This window comes from Miniopterus natalensis, chromosome 6 (genome assembly GCF_054644295.1).
Source record: "Miniopterus natalensis isolate mMinNat1 chromosome 6, mMinNat1.hap1, whole genome shotgun sequence".
Classification (NCBI taxonomy): domain Eukaryota; kingdom Metazoa; phylum Chordata; class Mammalia; order Chiroptera; family Miniopteridae; genus Miniopterus; species Miniopterus natalensis.
The window spans coordinates 88,091,797-88,111,378 of record NC_142086.1 but is presented as its reverse complement, the minus strand read 5'-3'; the positions used below and the strand labels follow the sequence as shown (position 1 = coordinate 88,111,378).

Genomic DNA, 19,582 nt, shown 5'->3' with positions numbered 1-19,582 from the left:
GTCGAATCCATAGAGGCAGAAAGTAGATGGCGGGTGCCGGGGGCTGGGGGAGACGGAGGGGGTTGGAATTTAATGGGGACAGGGTTTCAATTGGGGAAGGTGGAAAGTTCTAGAGATGGGTGCTGGTGATGGATGCACAAGAGTGTGAATGGGCTTAATGCCACTGAGCTGTGCACTTAAAAATGGTTAAATGAGCCCAGCTGGAGTGGCTCGGTTGGTTGAGCATCGCCCATGCACCAAAAGGCTGCCGGTTCAGTTCTCAGTCAGGCCACCTACCTCGGTTGTGTGTTTGATCCCTGGGCAGGGAGGGTGTGAAAGGCAACCGATCCATGTTTCTCTCACACTGATGTTTCTCTCTCTCTCCCTTCCTCTCTTTCAGCATGTCCTTAGGTGAAGATTTAAAAAAAAATTGTTAAAATTTTATGTTATATGTATTTTACCCCAATTAAAAACTTTTTAAAAAGTTTTAAGCAAATGACTGAACTCCCTGTCTGGGAAAATCACACCCCTCAGCCCGGCCCCTCCTCTGCGGGTTTGGGATTAGAACTGGCTGGAAACCAGTGTCCGAGCTCTGGTGGTACCTTGGGCTCCATGTCCTAATGTCTGCCCCCTAATGTTGGCCCCTAATATCTGTCCCCTAACATTGCCCCCCCTAATGTCTGTCCCCTTGCTCCCACAGTGCTCTGGACTGGGAGTTCTTTTCAGTGGGAGAAGATTACTTCTTGGTGGTTGCCAACTCCTTTGACGGAAACACCTTCTTGGTAAACAGTATTATTTACAGGTAAAGAGCTGCGGAAGGCTCTGCCCTTCCCCCCGCCTGGTTCACCGGGGTAGACTCCCCTTCCCCCCAGTGACCGGGCTCAGAGTGGGTCCCAGGCCTTGAGCCCCATGGATCAGCTGGTGCTGGGCGCACCTGAGTGCTGGCCAAGTCCGGGTCATGCCCCTGGGGTCACCAGATGACCCGTAGTCGTGCTAATACTCACAACTTTGAGCCTGGCCGGGTGTGATATGCAGACACGGGGATCTGAGAGTTAATCGACGCTTGATTCTATTAGCTGTTTGCCCGCAGGACTCTGGCAGGTCTCTCCATTCTCACGGGTCCCTCAGCAGCAGCTTGCGCCCTCACTCGGGCACCGTGGCACCTTCCTTAAGTTCTCTCCTGGGTGTTGCCACGTATTGTAAGCAGGCTCAGCGTCACAGGGTTTGAACAGACCCGGAGCAGCCAGAGAGGCCCCTGGTCCCTTCAGCTTCTTCATTCCTCGGCGCTCAGCGTGGCTCTTGTCCATTAATCTACTGATGTAATGAAAGACTTACGCGATGTTTCCTCGAATCCCTGGGACGGATGCCACTTGATAATATGTAATTACTTAATATGCCACTGGCTACCAATTTTTCTGAGTGATTTAAGAGTTTTGCCTCTTTAATAAGACGTGAAATTGCTCTGTGGTTTTCTTTGGGGGCTGTACCTTTAGTGCCTTTTCCAGTTTGAAGTGGAGCCTAACCTTAATAGGTGCGCACCACAGAGCTCTCCACCCACGCCTCCGGGCTGGAAGGGTTTCCGTGGCAGGATTTTCTATTTCTTTTACGATTAGGTCCAATTCAGCGCTAAAGCCATCCAGGCCAAGTCCCTGTTTCAGTGTCTCTTGAGCAGTATGTCCAGTTTCTCCCGTGGTCCTTGGTGTAATCAGGTTTTCCATCTCTTCTTGAGACAATTTTGGTTATCTAAGTTTTACTAGAAAAATAAATTTTCTTGCCCTGGCCAGTGCGGCTCAGTAGGTCGGGCATCGTCCTGGTTGCCGGTTCAATTCTCAGTCAGGACACATGCCCGGGTTGAGGGCTCAATTCCCTGGAGGGGGCGTGCAGGAGGTGGCTGATCAATGTTCCCTCCTCACATCGACGTTTCTCTCCCTCTCCCTTTCTCTCTCTCTAAAAATCAATTGAAAATATTAAAAATAAATTTTCTTTAGATTTTTCTAATATATTGCATGTGGAGGAAAGCAGTGTGGTTTTTACAGAAATAAACGAACCGATAGGTGGAATAGAATACAATCCAGGACGAAAGCCAACCATGTATGGCCATTTAATGTGATAAATGTTGTATTTCAATTCAACAAGAAAATGATGCATTACTTAGTAAAATAATTTGTATATAATTTTTCTGTCCACCTGGAGGAAAACAGAGCTATATTCCTGGTTCATATTATATAGAAAATAAGTTTTAGAAGGATTAATCATCTAAATATTTAAAAATTAAATAACAGAAATATTAGGAAAAAAGTTGAGATGATTTTTTACCACCTTGAAGTTATACAAGAACATGGAGATGTCCTTAAACACGGCTGGAAATAGGTCACCTGGATGACTACCTACATTTAAGAGTTTTAAATGGAAAAAAATCATACTCAAAATCAAAAAACAAACTATTTACCACACGTACCACAGAAAAAGAACCCCTACAAAGTAATAAGGTATTTTTTTAATTCAGAAAAAATGGGCAAAGCATACGAACAGGAATTTTCAGAAGGAAAAAATGAAAGGTGTGAATAAACATATTGGCAGTTATTTTTTTCAGAGCACGAGGATGACGCATTTTCTTTCCTCCATCCCACTGGGAGTGGCGCGAGGAAGTGGGGGTGGGGCCCTGGCCCTTTCCCATCAAGACAGGCATTGCCCCGGCCTTTTGGGAAAGTAGTCGGAAAAATAATAAAATTAAAACTGCTCATCCAGGCACCCTGCTGTGGGAACTCCACTCTTTACAAAAGTTGGAACCACCTGTCGATAAATCCCTTTTGACGGCAAAACCCAGAAACCACTGATTGTGTGGGCAGCGGGCCACGGGCCGGGTTCGGGATCCAAACTTGGGGAGCAGGGTGTTGCAGGACAGTGTCCCGGGAGCGTACTTCCTTCACCAAGAAGCAGGGGTGCCACACCCCTGTGGTGACAGGTGTGTGTGAGGCCATGTGCCTCGGTGTCAGCTGTGACCCAGGAGTGGGGAGGATGTTGGCTCGGCCCCTACAGTTAACCCATTGAAACCTCCAGGACCCTTCCCTGCCATATCCCCCTCCCCCCTCCTCCCACCCCCACCCTGGCCTTGGGGCTGCCCCGAGGGTGCTCTGGGCTGGGGCTAGGTTCCTGGGTGGATATGAGGAGCCGCAGGGCCGTGGACAGGGCAGATTCGTCCTTCCAGGCCTCAGTTTCCCTCTTTGCAGGCTCCTAGTCTAGCTCCCTGAGGTCATGACCCGGGAGGCTGTGAGGCCAGGACACATGGCCCCTCCGTGCCTGGCAGGGGAGAGGCGGGTGGGGACCTGGGCAGAGAACAGAAGGCCAGGCTGTGCGCTGGGTGGGCGGGAGCCCCGGGGGTGCCAGCCTGGACGTGCAGGCCGCTCCCCCTCCCTGCAGGCAGCCCGGCCCAGGCCTCGGCTGTCCCCCGTCCCCGAGGCTGACCCGGCTCTCCCACAGGTGGCAGGGCTACGAGGGCTTCGTGGCTGTGCACAGCCTCCCGACCTTCGGCTGCAGGGACTGGGAGACCTTCCGCACCACGGCTGGCTCCTACCTCGTCTACTCCAGCGCCAAGGAGCCCCTCTCCCGAGTGCTGAAGCTCAGGACGGGATGAAGGGCCTGGGCCCCCGGAACAGGACTCGCCTCACTGCACCCCGGAGTCCCGCCCGAGAAGCCCTGGCACCTCTGAGGGGATGAGCCCGGACAGCATCACCTCCGGAGCTGCCATCTCGCTGTCCTTCCCCTCCTCCAGTTGGGGACACCTGTCACCTGTCTGGCCTGGTAGCCATCGTGGCCTGATTTGGGTGGCTCATGGGTGTTCAGGTGAAAACCAGAGCTGCCCTGTGTGTCGGGGGCCCTGCAGGGACTTTGCCTTAAAGGAAAAGTTCATACATTTTTTTACCTCATAAGCAAAAGCCTGGCCACCTTCCCTGCGGTGGCGACCTGCGGCCCAGCGACTCCACCCGGGTTGGCGAGCCTGACGGGGACAGGCTTGGTGCTGTTTTACAGATTCATACCAGCTATTTATTGTATTTTGTCAACTCAGAAATATATTTATGACACTTTTTAGAAAAAGCCCGGCTGCCTCTGCGTGTTTTTGGCACGGCCTCAGCTCTCCGTGAGCATGTCCGGGCCCTTGCTCTGCCACCAAATTGAGATGTGCCCTCAGGTCCCTAGTCACCAATGCAGATGGAGGACACTTCTCCTATGCAGAGAGCTTCTTCCTCTGGCCTCAGTTTACCCACGGGTGCAGCTGGTGGGTGTGCAGGATGGACCAGGGCTGCCTCCTTGGGGCCAGCTCTCGCTCAGCTCCTCCCTAATGCCCGGACCCTACACCAGGAGGAGGCCTCCTGCCTCCCGGGGCCTGCTGCTGGGGTGAGCATGACCCCACCCTGGGAACCTGGAAGGGGTGGGAAGGTGCCAGCACCACCCACAGGGGCAGGCCTTGGGGTCGAAGGGAAACGCTCCATGCCAGAGGCGTTGCTGAGAAGGCCCGTGGGTCCACACAGAGCCGGGAGACCACCAGTTCCATTGCCCACGCCAGCCCGGCCCGCTCCAGGAGGGTGACTGCCCCGCAGAGTGGGCTGCTGGGGCCGGGGCCCAGTGGCAGGAAGGCCGCACGCTTGTTGAACGCGCTGCTGTTTCTGCCTTAAAACTCTCAGTGACTTTTGCCCAAGATCACACAGCCAGGGACACAGTGGCAGCTGCAGCCAGCCCGAGCGGCTCCCATGGGCAGTGCCACACAGGACGGGTAGGCCCTGCAGCCGGGACGGAGGCCTGTGCTGAGCCTGCTCCTCCGCAGTCCAATCAGCCTGGGGTTTCCACACTCTAAGCAGCGCCCCTTTGATTCCCAAAGGCTGAGATTTTTCTAGACCCTCCTTCAGGCCAGTAAGTACTTCATGTGTCTGGGGAGAGCAAGGGGCAGTTTGGGGTGGAGGGAGGGGGGTTCTGGGGACAGGCAGGGGACCGGTGAGAGAGAAGTCCCAGGCTCTGGCATCCCCCTGGGTAATTCCATGGGCATGGACCTCTCCCTCCCCCCAGCCACTCTGCAGACTTGGGGCCCACCAGTCTCCACAGTCACCTGAGCCAGTTCCTTATGTCTCTTCTCTCTCTGCACTTGCCAGAGGTTCTACTTCCTGGGGAGCACAGGGCTCCAATAAGCCAAGGCACTCGGGCATCAGGAGTTTAATCCCACCTGCCGCTTCCCAACCCCTGAGCCTCAGTTTACCCCTGGGTGAGGGCGAAATGGGCACTGTACATGACCTTCACGCATCCACCCTTCACAGCTTCTCTCTCCCTGGGGTAACCGGATGTCCAGTTTTCTCTCTGGCCTGAGGGTGTAACTCCAGGGTCTGGCTCACCATGGGGGAGAGGAGACTGGCCCCCAGGGAGGAAGGAGGCAGACACACAGGCCACCAGCACACACATGGAGCTGCTGCTTCCCTGCCCAGGACTTGCTCAGCAATCAAATGGTGCCATCACGTCCTTGGCACAAATCCGATCTCTGTTCTACTGGGTGGAAACAAAAACCATAAATCAAGGCATGTTTAAATTATGAATGCAAACAAGAGGGGGACATGCAGAGAACGTTAAAATATTTACATCTTTTCAAGTCAGGCCTGGTCTTTGTCCTGCTGATAAGCGCTGGCAAGGCGGCCTGCAGTGTGGTGAGAATTTGCACACGGTTTATGTGCCGCATTCCTGTCCTTTTGACAAGCGTGCTGTGCTTCCTGTGGCCACAGTCCCTACCCTGCAGAGCCAGTGGCCTTTGTTGATCTGTGGGGCTCTTTTCAATAGTCCCCACTGCGCTGTAACCCTCTAAGGGCAGGTTGGTACAAGTTGCATTTCTCTGGGGCTGCTTCTTCGCTGCCTGGAGAAGTATCATCCAAGGCGGCCTCTGCACCTGCTCCTGACTTCCAGGGCTCCCTCCCAAACCCTGACCGAGGCCACGGGCTGCCAGATGTGCGGAGCTGCACCTGTTCCATCGGTCTTGCCAAGCCTGGGCTTTGCCTGTCCCACAATCAGCCAGGTCAGGCAGCAGGGGTGCTGACAAGGTTACCTTGTTCTAACCTCGGTTATCGCTCCTGGTGTCAGGGTTGCTGGACTTTTCCTGTAGCACCCTTAACTTTGTCACCACCAACACCCCCCGCTCTCCGCCACACATACACACACACATCTCACACATGCATACCCATAGGCATGCACACACGTGCACATACACATGAACACACCCACACGTATGCACACATGCACACCCATACACGTGCACGCACACACTTCCCACACATGCAAGCACATGGTACATGCACGCACACATGCACGTACATACAGTGCCAATCAAAATCCCAAAGCTCGCCTTTTTAACTGATGAAGTGATCCACAGAGCATCTCAAAGAATCAACAGGCAAAAAAATACTTTGAAAAAAAGAGGGAAAACTTGGCCTCCAGGTATTAAATTACACTAGAATTAAACAATTCAACCTGGTATTGGCATAATTTGGTAAAGTTAAAGTTACAGGTATTGGAAAGCAAAATATTCTAGAACAGATTTTTTTTTCTATTTGGAGGAAGAGTTTCTAACGATAAAAACAATGGAGGTAAATGGAAAGGGAGGAAATTGAACGGGATGCTGTAGGGGGTAGATGGATAGTCCTGCACCTGTTGAACACATGATGTTACATTGAAATGTAAGTCGGGCTGAGACCCCAGCACAGACCGATGACACTATAGGCACATCCAGGGCCCGATTCATTCAAACGGTCAGCGCTCAGGTCCGAGGAGCGCTAACAAACCAGTGGGAACCCGACCCCCACATATCTCCGCATCTTAATTGCTCCGACTTCCTGTCTGGGGGCTGTGGCTTTGTGGGTGGCCACCAGACGTGTGTGCCGTCCACTGCTGCCTGGCAGCTGGTCACACCCCTGCTCAGCATTCACCGGCTCCCAGGACCTTGGACAAGTCATCTAACCTCCCTGTGCCTTGGTTTCCCCATCTGTAAGAGCTGGCTGCTAACATCGCCTCGGAATCAGCTCCCCAGCCTGGTGGCCACTCTCCACCTGCTCCCTGGCAGTTTCTCCCTCCGCAGCCTCTGTGGCCCTTCCTCTGATGCCTCCTCCCCAAGAGCGGCTGAGCTTGCAGGAAAGGCGAGCCCGGTGCCCGGCCGGGCGTGGCTCAGCAGCTGAGCGTCGACCTAGGATCCAGGCAATCGGGGTTCGATTCCCGGTCAGGGCACATGCCCGGGTTGCGGGCTCGATCAGTGACTCTCTCATCATTGATGTTTCTCTCTCTCTCTCCCTCTCCTTTCCTCTCTCGGAAATCAATAAAGATATATTTAAAAGAAAAAAAAAAAAAAAAGGTGAGCCCGGAAGGCCTGTCGCCCGGGGACGCTGCCTTCCCACCTCTCTGCCCAGAACAGCAGGCCAACACTGGCAGCCACGCCCGGGAGTGGGGCCTGACAGCCGGCCCTTGTCCACTCCCTCTCCTGCCAGTGGTGTTGCCATGGTTACAGATGCAGTGCCCTAGGTGCTGGGATCCGGTGTCCCAGCCTGGACTGCGAATCCGGGCTGCTCTGCCGCCAGCACTGGCCCCTCTTCAGCCCGGGGCTGAACCGGGGACTCATGTCTTTGTGTTGACAACGCTCGTGTTTCCCAGAGTGAGGACTTCCAGGCCCGGGCGTCAGAAGGATTCCAGCCCAGCTCTGCCCCAAACAAGCTGACTCCTGCGTTCGTCATTTCCCCTCCAGACCTCGCAATCCTGGGTTTCTTGTCTGGAACAGAAATATTCTCTACCCTGCCCGGCCACTGCGGGAATTAGCTGAGGCCCCTATGAGCGAGCCCAGCCCGTGCGTGCTGTCCAGTGGCTTCGCGGCTGCTGCCCTCTCCCCGGTGGAAGGCGGCCCTGGGCCACCCTGAGCCCGAGCGCGGCCGCCGACTCCTCGCCTCAGGCCACAGGGTGTGCGGCCTGGTCTCCCTGACCCAGCGCCCCACGCCACGGGCTCTGGCCGGTCTGGCTCCGCTGCAGCGCCAGGTCTGCAGTGAGAGGTCTGGGTTGGGGTGGGGCTGGGGCCACAGACATGCAAACAACAGAATCCACTTGACCGATGTAAGCACAAGGGGTTTATTGAGAGGACGGCAGAGTCAGGCTATAGCAGGAACGTCCCCGAGGACGACTGCAGGAGCCACTCCAGGCTGCTGCCATGGCCGGGGCTGCCTCGAGCCCAGAACATTCCACCTTACCACCCAGCAGCCCTGCCTCCCCGGGTGACTCAGTCCAGGATCAAAGTCTCTTGCAAACGCTCCTTGAGGACCCGCTGCACCGGAGCCGGGGAGCGCCTGGGAGCGCCTGGAGGGCGGCAAGCCAGCAGGCGGGCCGGTGCCCGGCGCCCCGGCAGGGGCCCAGGAGTGCTTTAGTTCATCTTCCACTGCTGGGCCACCCAAGGGAGAGCCTGGGTGGGCCACTGGGGGCCTAAAACCCAACGAGAAGGGAAGGCTGGGGTGTCAGGAGGCTGTGAGCATGGGGCAGGCCCTCCTAGGGTTGGGGCCAGGGGTGGGGCTCTGGGTTCTATGAGGAACATCCATGGTGAGGCTGGTGAGGCCGGGGTGCCAAGGGACCGGGAGTCATGAGCTTCTAGGCAGGGAGACCAGGTCCCTGAGGGGAGGGCCCTTGAGCCCCTCACTGCCTCTCCCCTCCCCTCTGGCCCTGAGGCCTCCTTAGAAGCAAGAGCCCCCCAACTCCTGTGGGAAGGAAGAGAGGACCACCCCCACCCCGAGGTGGGGCAATTGCTGGGGCCTATCTGCTCACTACGCCCCTCTGCCCCATGAGGAACCCCAAAGTAGTCCCACCTGGACCCCTAGGCCCTGTGAAGGAAGGGCCTGTTACCTGGATGGCAAAGACAGCAGGGGCACTGACCCCACTGCCCTCTGTTAACACTGGTCCCCTTGATGGTGCCAGCTTGACCTTGAGCTCTGCAGATTTAAGATGGGGTCAAATGCTGGATCCAGTGGTGCAGTGGGGAGTGGTGAGGGCTGAGTCAGCCCGAGGGCTCACAGGGGCATCCAGGGGTCCAAAGTCACATACGGCAGCAAAGAATGCAGTGGGTTCAGGCAGGGTGTCATCTAAAGGAGAGGGGAGGGAAGAGGAGGGGAGGGAAAGGAGGGGAAGGGAGGGGAGGAGAGGCTAAAAGAGGGGAGGAGGCGGGAGAGCAGAAAAGAGGAGAGGGCTGTACCCCAAAAGGGTTCTCAGGCACCAGGGTTGGGAGCTCCCATGGGCAGGAAAGAGCTGGGGGTCTTGGAGCTGAGGTCCTGATGGTCTTCCTCCGAGGGAGGTGTCCTCCCCTGGGAGACTCCATAAGGGGCAAGGAATCCCCAAAGGCCAGGAGGATGGGCAGCCCGACTGGGCTCAGGATGAGAGGGAGAGGGCCCTCTAGAGCTCCAGGTCCCTGTCACCCCCCATCCCCGCAGGGTCCACACCAAGGGGAAGGTGGCCTTAGGCTGGGGGCCAGCAAAGGGGCAGGGAGGGGAAAAGCCCCACCTACTCTCCATGTGCCCCATTAAGGGCCACCTGTGGTGGTGTCCAGGCTCTGGGCTGACTTTGGCACAAGAGCAAATGGAGTCCCTAGCAGCAAGGAGAGGGCCCCCCAAAGTGCTGAGGTCACCGGCACCCACAGGACACGAGGTCATGGCAGGACCCTGACACTCTCCCTCTACCCTGGGCCTTGTTCTGCTCTCTCCCGACTCAGGGTAACACCCATCAGGGAAGCCCACTGGGTGGTGTGGTGGGATCCCTGTCCCCACCATGTGCACATGGGGATGGGGAAGGGGACCCAAATCACCCAAGGAGCCCGCCTCCCATGCCCATGCTCCTGGTCTGGGCGGTTGGCAGAGAAGAGCCCCTCTGTTCACGAGGCATGTGCTGCGCCCCCCGCCCCCCACCCCGTGAACACAGGCGCAGCGCCTTAGGGTGCGGGAGGGCATTTGGAACCTGTTGGTTTCTTTTTAATGCACGGTGACTGAGAAATCACAGCCGTGTTTGGACGAGCCTTGTGGGTCTCTGGTGCAGCCGCTGGGTCTCCGGATCAACGCGTACATGTGACCCCACATCCGTTTCCCACCTCCAGTCACTCGGTACTTTCCAAGTACAAACCCGCCATGTTCATCGTCTCTGAGCTTCTGCTCGACGAGGCTTCTGTCCTTTGTACCTGCAGTTCATAGCAATGTATCCCTATTTGCTTCCCCCGACAACATCGGAAGTAGTGTAAAATATAAGTGCTCATACAAAAGACAGCGACAGATAAAACTGGAAAGATGAGCCAGAGTCATATAGGTGGAGGTAACGTCTACCCTGGACATGAAGTTATATAGGTGAGAAAATCGAGCACTCGGTTAGCTCTGAGAGCCCAGGCAGCAAACGTGGAGAGGGGACCTGTTGTTGGAGGTTGGAGAAAAAGAGGAGTCCCGCTTACTGGCCTTGAAACATCAAGCATCAGTCCTGTCCTTTGACAGGAGCTGCTTTACGTGTTGGTGAGTAGAAAAGCAAGGCACGGTGGCGACCAGAGGTGACGGGCCTTCCCACGGACCACACAGAGCTGTGGGAATCGGGCAGGCAGGACGTGTTCTCCCGTCTCTCTCCATGGTGTTTTGGTATCAGGTTTCGGGGTTTCCCCCTCTCACTCGGCTGAAATTTGGGTACAAGTGTGACTCCTCACCAACACTCTGAGAACGAACACGGTTGGTCAGGGGTTAGTGTGAGTAACGCCTTTCATTCACTGCACTTTCTGGAAAACCTGGCCTCTACAACTTTGCTCTGGAAAGAGTCCTGTGGTCAAATGTGCTCAGGACATACCAGGGGGACAGTGGTGAGTCAGGTCCTCAGTGTAGGGTCACCTGTGACCTCCACAGATGAATCTGCACCCCAAACCTCCCCACCGGGGACACTCACACTCACGGACACAAGTCCTTCCTTTTCTGAATGCATTCGCTCCCGTGGGCACCACGGGGAGAGGCTCGCAGAGTAGAAGGGACATCGTAATAGGCCTGATTTTAAGCCCCAATTGGATCGTTTCCTGACTGTGTCACCAAGGGCAAGTCAGTCCATTCTCTAAGCTCCAGTCTCTTCCTCCGCTGGAGGGTCTGATGGTGACACTGCCTGACTCCAAGGGTGCTGAGTGACTCAGTGCAATTCAGGGAAGTGTTTGGCCAGAGTGTGCACTGCACAGAAGGAGCTGTGACTGCCACCTGGCTGGGGGAATCTCAAAGCACGAGTCAGTCACCACCTGCCACAGAGTGATGGCACTCAGTGGGCACTAGGGTGCAGGGCTGAGGGGGTCCTTAGACACTGGGGTGCTGGGCAGAGATTTTAGGTACTCCAGGTGCCTCCTGGCATCCTCCTGGTTCTGGCGCACATAGTACACAATGTAGGTGATCACCATGGCAAACCAGCCAAACATGGTGACCAGCATGGCCACGTCGGTGGTCTTGTGGTGGGTGCTGCAGAAGCTGACGCCAGCGTCCAGGGCCTGGATCAGCGGCTTCCCCACGTACTCCTCCTGAACTGAGGTGTGGCAGGCGATCTCGTCCACCGAGTCGGGGTCCAGCTTCAGCTCCCACAGGGCCTCCTGCAGGGCACACTCGCAGTGCAGGGGGTTGTGGGACAGGCGGATCTTGGCGCTGAGCTTGCCCAGGGCGTCCTTGGGGATCCTGCGGATGCGGTTGTGGGACAGGTCCAGCAGCCGCAGGCCCCCGGCCAGGCCGGAGAAGGCGGCAGGGCCAATGGTCTCGATGGCGTTCTGAGACAAGTCCAGCTCTCTCAGCTGGCTCAGGTGCTGGAAGGCTCCGTTGGGGACGCGGGCGATTTTGTTGGCATCGAGCTTCAGGAACACGGCGTTGGCGGGGATGTCCTTGGGGATCTCCTGCAAGCCGCTTGCACTACAGTGGACGGCCACGGCCCCATCGTGGTCGGGGCACCGGCAGCTCTGCGGGCAGGAGGTGCCCAAGCGCAGGCAGAGGAAGAGGAGGAGGCATGGCCCTCCCACGGGGGCCGGCCCGGGCCAGAGGCTCTGCTTGCCCTTGGGGCCCATCCTGACCGCACCTGGGGACAGACACAGACCGCAGGCTCCTCTGGCTCAGTGCTGTGGGTCTATGCTCTTCCCCACTCCCCTGGCCGCTGCTGCCGGAGTGACCCTCGGGTACAGACATGAACTTCTGGTCCTGGCCTGCCGGGGAAAACAGGGATCTCTTTCAGCTCTAACACAGGAGCAAACGGCACGTCCACAGCGGTTCAGCTCTGGACCCCGGGCACACTCTGACTTTTGGGAGATAACCCAGGCAAATGGAAGCCTCTGACCGGTGGGGGTCTCTGTAACTTATTTCGGGGGACTCCCGATGCCACCAGAGGAGCAAGGGCAGGTTCTGCTGACCAGGGGTTGGGGGGAGGCTTCCCATCAAAATGGTGGGACAACCCTGTCGCCTACCCTGGACACACCCTCTACACACCCAGGGGCCAGGGGCCTGGGCAGCACCGGGAGAGGCCAGCCTGGGGTGCGCCCGCTCCCGGCCCGAGGCTGGGACCCAGGAAGCCCCAGGAAGACCGGATGCAGCGCCTCCCCATCCCCTCCGCGGCCCCTGGGAGCCAGCGGGGCGCCCATCACTCGGGGCCCAGCCGCCGGAGGAAGCTCACTTTGCGGATTTTGACAACCCTTAAAAATTACAAAAATAAAGAAAGCGCCTCTCTGTGGGCGCTGATAGGAAGAGCCACCCCGCACCTGCCCTGGAGTCGGCGCCTTTTATTTTAATTATGCTCGAAAAGGAAGGAAAATGGGAAGAGAGAGAAGCCAGCCCCGGGCGCGCGCCGCGTGCAGCAGTGGCGGGGCCGCGCGGGGCCTGGGCGGCGGGGCTCGGGCCGCGGGACCCCGGGACCCCCAGGACCCCCAGGACCCCCGGGACCCCTAGGACCCTGGGAGCCACGCGTGAGCAACGGACAGGGACTCGGTGTCCGCACTCCCGGGAGGGGCGGGGGCTTTACCTGCGGGGCCGCGGGCCGAGGCTGCTCCGAGCGAGGATCTCAGGGGCGCGAGCCCTGCCCGGGCCACACCCCGGCGCGCCCGCGCCCCCGAGGCCCGCGCCCCCGTCTGCTGGGCTCGGCCGCCGCTCCGCGGGCGGGGCCTGGGGCGGGGCCAGGATGACGGGGGCGGGGGGCTGGGGGCGGGGGCGGGGCCCGGGGCGGGTCTTGGGCGTGGCCAGTGGGCTTCTGGGTGGGTGTGTCTCGGGGCTGTGGGCGGGGCGGGGGCGGGGCCTGAGGGCGGGCGGGCCGGGGAGCACTCCGAGCCCCGCCCCCCGGGTCCACCCCAGTAGGCGCGGGAGGCGGATCCCCTCCCGGCGCGGGCATCGGGGCGCGGGGGGCCTGGAGACCCGCGGGTGGGCGCGAAGCCCGGGCTGTGCGCCCCTCGCAGCGTCCCCGGGAGCTGGTTGGTGCGATTAGTCTCCGCCCACCCGAGTCCCCTCCTGCCCCAGGGCTCTTACTCCACCCCGCCCTCTAGTGGTCGGGTCCGCGCCTGTTGGCCTGGAGAGTGGGGAAGGGGAGGCGCGGGCATCCAAGCTAGGCCCGCGCCGCCCTAGGCCTTTTAAAAGCAGCCTTGTTGTGGTCTAATTGACATATTTAAATTTGGTGAGTTTTGACACGTGCGCCCACTCTTGAAACCCCCGCGGCGATCCACGCAGTCCACACCCCAGCCCCCATTGGCACTCCCTCCCCGCCGCACCCCCATCGCGGGGCAGGCACTGCCCTGCCACTGGCTCAGCCGGCATTTCCCATACTTCACGCAAACGGACTCACAGGCACGTACCTTCGTGCCCAGCTTTCCCACGCAGCACGATTACCTTGCGTTCACCCGTGTTTATCAAGTTGTTCCCCTTAGTGCTGACTGGTCACCCTTCCCATGAATGTTCCAGTTTGCACGTCCCTGTGCCTGTTCAGGGACATTCGCGTTGCTTCCAGTTGTCTCCTATGACAAAGCGATACAAACATTGTGTACAACCTTTGGGCAAATACTTCTTTCTCTGGGGTAAATATCTAGGAGTGGAATGGCTGGGTCACCCGTGGCTGTATGTTTAATTTGGAAGAAACTGACAGAATGATGGCAGGGCTTTCCCTTCCTGCCCAGAGTGCAGGCTCACACCCTCCCCGGCTCTTGGCATGGTCAGCCTTGTCATTTCAGACATTCTAGTAGGTGTGCAGTGGCATCTCACTGTGGTCTTCATTTGTACTTCCCCGGTGGCTAACCATGGGGAGCATCTTTTCATCTGTTTATTTGCCATCTCTCTTCTTTAGGGAAGAGCTCTGTTTTACCCACCTTTCATGGAATTGTCTTTTTTTCTAAAATATGTCTTTATTGATTTCAGAGAGAGGAGGGGAGAGGGAGAGAGAGAGAGAGAAACATTAATGATGAGAGTCATTGATTGGCTGCTTCCTGCACACCCCCTACTGGAGATGGAGCCCGCAACCTGGCCATGTGCCCTGACCGGGAATCGAACTGCGCGATCTCCTAGATCCTAGGTCAATGCTCAACAGCTGAGCCGCACCAGCCGGGGGAATTATTTTCTTATTGTTGAGTTTTGAGAGTTCTTTATATATTCTGGATACAAGTCTTTTACCAGATTTGTAAATATTTTCTGTGAGTCTGTGGATTGTCTTTCCATGCTCTTAAAAGCTTTTCAAAGAGAAGTTTTAAATTTTGATGGAAGTCCAACTTAACAGTTTTTTCTTATATGGATCATGCTTTTTGTGTCATATGTAAGAAATCTTTGCCAAATCAAAGTCACAAGGATTTTATAGTTTAGGTTTTGCATTTGGTTTTAATATCCAATTTGAATTAGTTTTGAAATATGGTGTGAAATATTATTCCACGTTTATTTTTTGTGCATATGGATATCAAGTGTTCCAGGACTGTTTGCTGAAAAAATTAGTCTTTCTCTACTGAATTACCTTTGCACCTTTGTTAGAAATCAGTGATCCATATAAGCATGAGTCTATTTCTGTACTCTCTGTGTTCAGTTGGTCAATTTGCCTATTTTTATGCAAATGTTCCAGGCTGTGTTCATTGCTGGGGCTTTATAATAATTCTTGAAATCAGGAGGTGTAAATTTTCCAACTTTGTTCTTTCATAAAGTTTTTCTTGTCATTCAAGACCCTTTGCTTTTCCTCATCTTGCCAACTTCTACTAAAAAAGCCTAGTGGGATTTAGTTTGGGATTGCATTGACTTTAGGGGTCAGTTTGAGAAAATTAACATCATCTTGACAATATTGAGTCTCCAATCCATGAACGTGGTATATCTTTTCATTTATTTAGAGCTTCTTTTATTTCTTTCATCTGTGTTTTGTAGTTTCTGGTTTACAGATTTTGCACATCTTTTGTCAGCTTTATCTCTGAAGTTTTATTTATTGTAAATGGCGTTTTTGTTTCAGTTTCTGGTTTTTAATGACTAATATATAGAAGCAAAATTGATTCTTGTATTCTGATCTTAATTTTGCTAACCTCACTTATTAGTGCTAGTAACTTTTTAATAGACACCTTAGGATTTTCTACATATACAGTCGCCTTCTCTGTAAATAAAATGATTATGACTTCTTTCTCTCCAGTCTGGATGTATTTTAAATTCATTTTCATGCCCAATTACATTGACTAGAGACTCTAGTTTAATATTGACCAAGGGTGGGAGCAGATATCGTTGCTCCTGATCTCAGGGGGAAAGTATGCAGTCTTTCATCATTAAGAACAATGATGGCTGTAAGATTTTTGTAGCTGTCCTTGTCAGTGTGAGGAAGTGTCCTCTATCATTAGTTTTTGAGAGTTTCTATCAGAAATGGATATTGGACTTTGTGAAATGTTTTCTGTATCTGTTGAAAATCTTTTTCTTAAATCTGTTAATATGGTAGATTATACTGATTGATTTCCAAGTGTTAAGTCAACCTTGTGTACTTGGGATAAATCACAAAAAATCTTTGCCTAACTCAAACTGACATGGTATAGTATCATTTTATATGTTGTTAAATTATTTAGTAGACATGGAGCTTCTGAGGTTATTTTTTTCCTTGATTGAATGTTGGTAGTTTGTATCTCTTAAGGAATTGTTGAATTTATCAGCATAAAGTTGTTCATAATATTCTGTTATTAATCTTTCAATGTAAAATGATGTCACCTTTCTCATTCCTGATATTGTGTCTTCTCTCTTTTCTTTCACTGGTCAGTCAGGGTAGAAGTTTGTCAATTTTATTGATATTTTCAAAGAACCAATTTTTTGTTTCATTGATTTCTCTATTGTTTTCCATTTTCAATCAACTTCCACTATGATCTGTATTCTTTATTTTGCTTACATTGGGTTTAATTTTCTCTTCCTGGTTTCTTAAGGTGGAAGCTAGGTCACTAATTTGAGGACTTCTTCTTTAGTACAGGCTATAAATTTCCCTCTAAGTCCTGCTTTAGATGCATCCCAGAAATCCTGTTATGTTGTATTTTCATAATCATTAAGTTAAAAATATTTTCTGATTTGCCTTTTGATTTCATTTTTTAATGCATGGATTTAGAAGTGTGTTATTTTGTTTTCAGATATGTGGGTATTTTCCAGAGATCTTTCTGTTTTTGATTAATTTAAATCTATTGTTGTCAGAGAACATACTTTATATGTTTTGGACTCTTTTAAATTTGTTAAGACTGATTTAATGGCCCAGACTATGGCCTGTGTTAATAATTGTTATGTGTGCACCTAAATGTGAATTCTACTGTTGTTCAGTGAAATGTCAATGAGGTCAAGTCAGCTGATGGCGTGATATTCAATTGTTCTATATTGTGACTTTCTGTCCACTTGCTCTGTTACCTACTGAAAAAGGGGTGTTGAAGTCTCTGACTATGATTGTAGATTTATCTGTTTCTCCTTGCAGTTCTGTTTTTTGCTTGTGCATTTTGAAACCCTATATTCAGATTGCCCCCTTGATTAAGTGGCCATCTTATCATTGTGAAATGACCCTTCTTATACCCAGATTCTTTGTCTTGAACTCCGCTTTGTCTGACACTAACAGCCATTCCAGCTGTCTGTTCCTGAGATTACCACAGCTACCTTCTTCCATCCTTTTACTTTTAACCTCAAGCATCTTAGCTTTTTTTCAGGATTTCCAAAGCATCCAAGTGTCTTCCTTAATGTGTTTATTAACTACAAAGGGGAAATAATAGCTTTTCAGTGGAGAAACCACATTACTTTGTGACCAAGGTTAATATCGTCAGTAATAAGGCAGACAGACATCCTGCAGCCACCTGATACAGCGGACTGAGAAAGGCACAGCATTACTTCCGCGGTGTTCTTGCCCCAAATGCACAATCTGCAATCGCGAGAACGCTCCAGACACACTCACACTGAAAGGTCTTGGGGAAGCGAACGATCGGTGCTCTTCGAAACCGAAGGGGTAGCAGAAGACGAGAAGGGCCTGAGTCACCGCCACGTGCTGGAAAGGTCAACGGACGAAGGAGGGCGAGCTAAACGCAGGTGGGACCCTGGAGCGGACAGGGCAGTAGTGGAGAAGCCCGGGGCGTGAGGAAGGCCGGCAGTTTAGGTTACAGCGTTTGACCGGGACGGCGTCCTGCTTCCGTAGCTCCCATTTGAAGGGATAATCGGGGCAGTTAGGCTTCAGTCTGTCAGCCTCTGTTCCTTCCCCTTCTGGCTCTTGCCCTCCTTTCCTGGCTTCCTTTGGATTGAATTTTCCCTCCTTAGTTGTCTCCTGTCTGTGACTGTCACTGTGTCATTTCAGTGCCTGCTTTAGGGGACAGCGTCCGGCCGCCGCTTCTCATCGCAGTCCTTCGCCAGGTCACCCTCGACCACTCCACCAGTGTGACCGCCCTGCGGCCACGTGCCGGCCCCTCGGGGCCGTGCTGGGGTCAGTTTACGTCCCCGTGGAGGAACCCCCGCAATACATTATCGTTTCTGCCTTCAACAGCCAACTGCCTTTTAAAGAGATTAAAATATTGTGCGCCGGGAAGCTGTTGGCATGCTATTGTTTGGGCAATTGAAGAGGTGCCAAAGGGAGCCCCCAAATTATGGACTATTTTTGATATTTAAATTAAACCAATTATGTGGTGACCACCAAGAAAACGACAGTGTGGGTGCAGGTGAGTGGGGGGGCCAGACGCGCAGCGCTCCCACTGTGCGTTTCTGTTTATGGGAAGTTCAAGAACAGGCAACACCTGTGGGCCGTGGAGGGCAGGATGGGGATGGGGCGTGAGGGGGCTCCCGGGGCCGGGTGTTCCGTATCTTGATCTGGGTGCTGCTCGTTAACATAAGTAAAAGAATCCATCAAGCTGCTCACATTCAAAATGTGTGCGGCCGCAAACGTGAGCTCCTGACTGTGCCCCGAGCACCGTGCCGAGCAGGTGCACTGTGCACAGGGCCGGCCACGTGTTCCGACATCGATGCGTGCCGATCGATCAGTTCCGGCGCTCGAGAAGAGCCGTGTCCGTGTTGAGCTGTCCTCCGGTCCTCGGTTCTGTGCCCTGCCTCACCAGCGATGGTGTCAGAGCTTCCACCGGAGGCTCTGGCCGTGGGCCAGGCCCGGGCCACGGGGCCCTGTGAGAGCCTGCCTGGCTCACTGTCCGCTCGGCCCATGAGCTAATGTTCCCAAACACACCAGAAGCCTTCTAATGCCGTCCCGGCCATGTGGTCTGCCCGCTGGGCCGCCCTTATTACTGTAATTGGGCTGATTATCTCACCTATTTATGCACCCAGCACAGGGCTCCGTGGCCCCAGGGATCGAACGCAGCGCTGTGGCTGGTTAACTGCCTCTCCATCAGGGAGGCTGCTGTGCAGGGTGAGGTCTGAGTGCTTCTCTCTGGGGAGTAGAGAGGGGCCGAGCCTGCAGCATCACCAGGGCCAGATGAAATCAAGCAGACGAACAAAACATCCGGTGAGGCCCAAACCCTGCCCTCCCCTCAGAGACCGAGCAGTGGTCTGGGTGGGCCCTGCCTTGGGCCACAGCCAGCTGTCCAGGCCTGTGCCGGCTGCTCTCCCACACTGCCCTTCCAGCCTCCCTGGCTCAGCCCTCTGCTGCCCCGGCCTCCGACCGGCCCCACCTGCCTATAGGGACCCTCAGGCAGAGCCCCAGGCCTGCTGGGCACTGAGCTTTCCCCTACATTCAGAAAATTCCTAAATCTCTTTGAATTCCTGGATCTCCTGGAATTCCTGGTTCTCTCTGTCTGCTCTTGAAAACCCAGACCAAAAACCTAAAAGAAGGCCCGCAGTGGTTCCCTTTCCCCGCTTCCCAAGAGCACAGGGGCTGAGCAGTGGCTCTCTGCTTGCGCCCAGCCCCCGGGACCTGCCCCAGGCCCCTTCAGAACCAACTGCCCCCCTGGCTGCCGAGTTTCCCTGCAGAGAGCAGAGCCCTGCCTTTACCTCCTCTAGTGTTTGTCCTGGGGATTTCCAGGCCTGTCCCCTCTGCAGGCTCTCCCTGCACACACACACACTCACACTCACACATGTACACACATACATACAGGTGTACATATACACACACCGCACAGATACACAGGCAGAGTCACCTCAGTCATGTT

General features: G+C 54.4%; 2 protein-coding genes across 2 annotated transcripts in view; one reads left to right on the top strand and one right to left on the bottom strand.

Annotated features, from left to right (window-relative positions):
* Nucleotides 1-3,681, top strand: part of TSPEAR (thrombospondin type laminin G domain and EAR repeats) — a 33,594-nt gene extending 29,913 nt beyond the window's left edge. Inside the window, exons 10-11 of the mRNA XM_016213520.2 lie at nt 680-781; nt 3,460-3,681. Coding sequence (XP_016069006.2) covers nt 680-781; nt 3,460-3,613 — 256 coding nt within the window. The 3' untranslated portion in view covers nt 3,614-3,681. The remainder of the gene's footprint in view (nt 1-679; nt 782-3,459) is intronic.
* A 4,430-nt stretch (nt 3,682-8,111) lies between these two features.
* Nucleotides 8,112-13,103, bottom strand: LRRC3 (leucine rich repeat containing 3). The gene is made up of 2 exons (XM_087817949.1): nt 13,018-13,103; nt 8,112-12,208 (listed from the first exon to the last, which is right to left on the bottom strand). The coding sequence occupies exon 2, from the start codon at nt 12,071-12,073 to the stop codon at nt 11,300-11,302; it is 774 nt and encodes a 257-aa protein (XP_087674075.1). The 5' UTR covers nt 12,074-12,208; nt 13,018-13,103; the 3' UTR covers nt 8,112-11,299.
* Between the last annotated feature and the right edge of the window lie 6,479 nt (nt 13,104-19,582).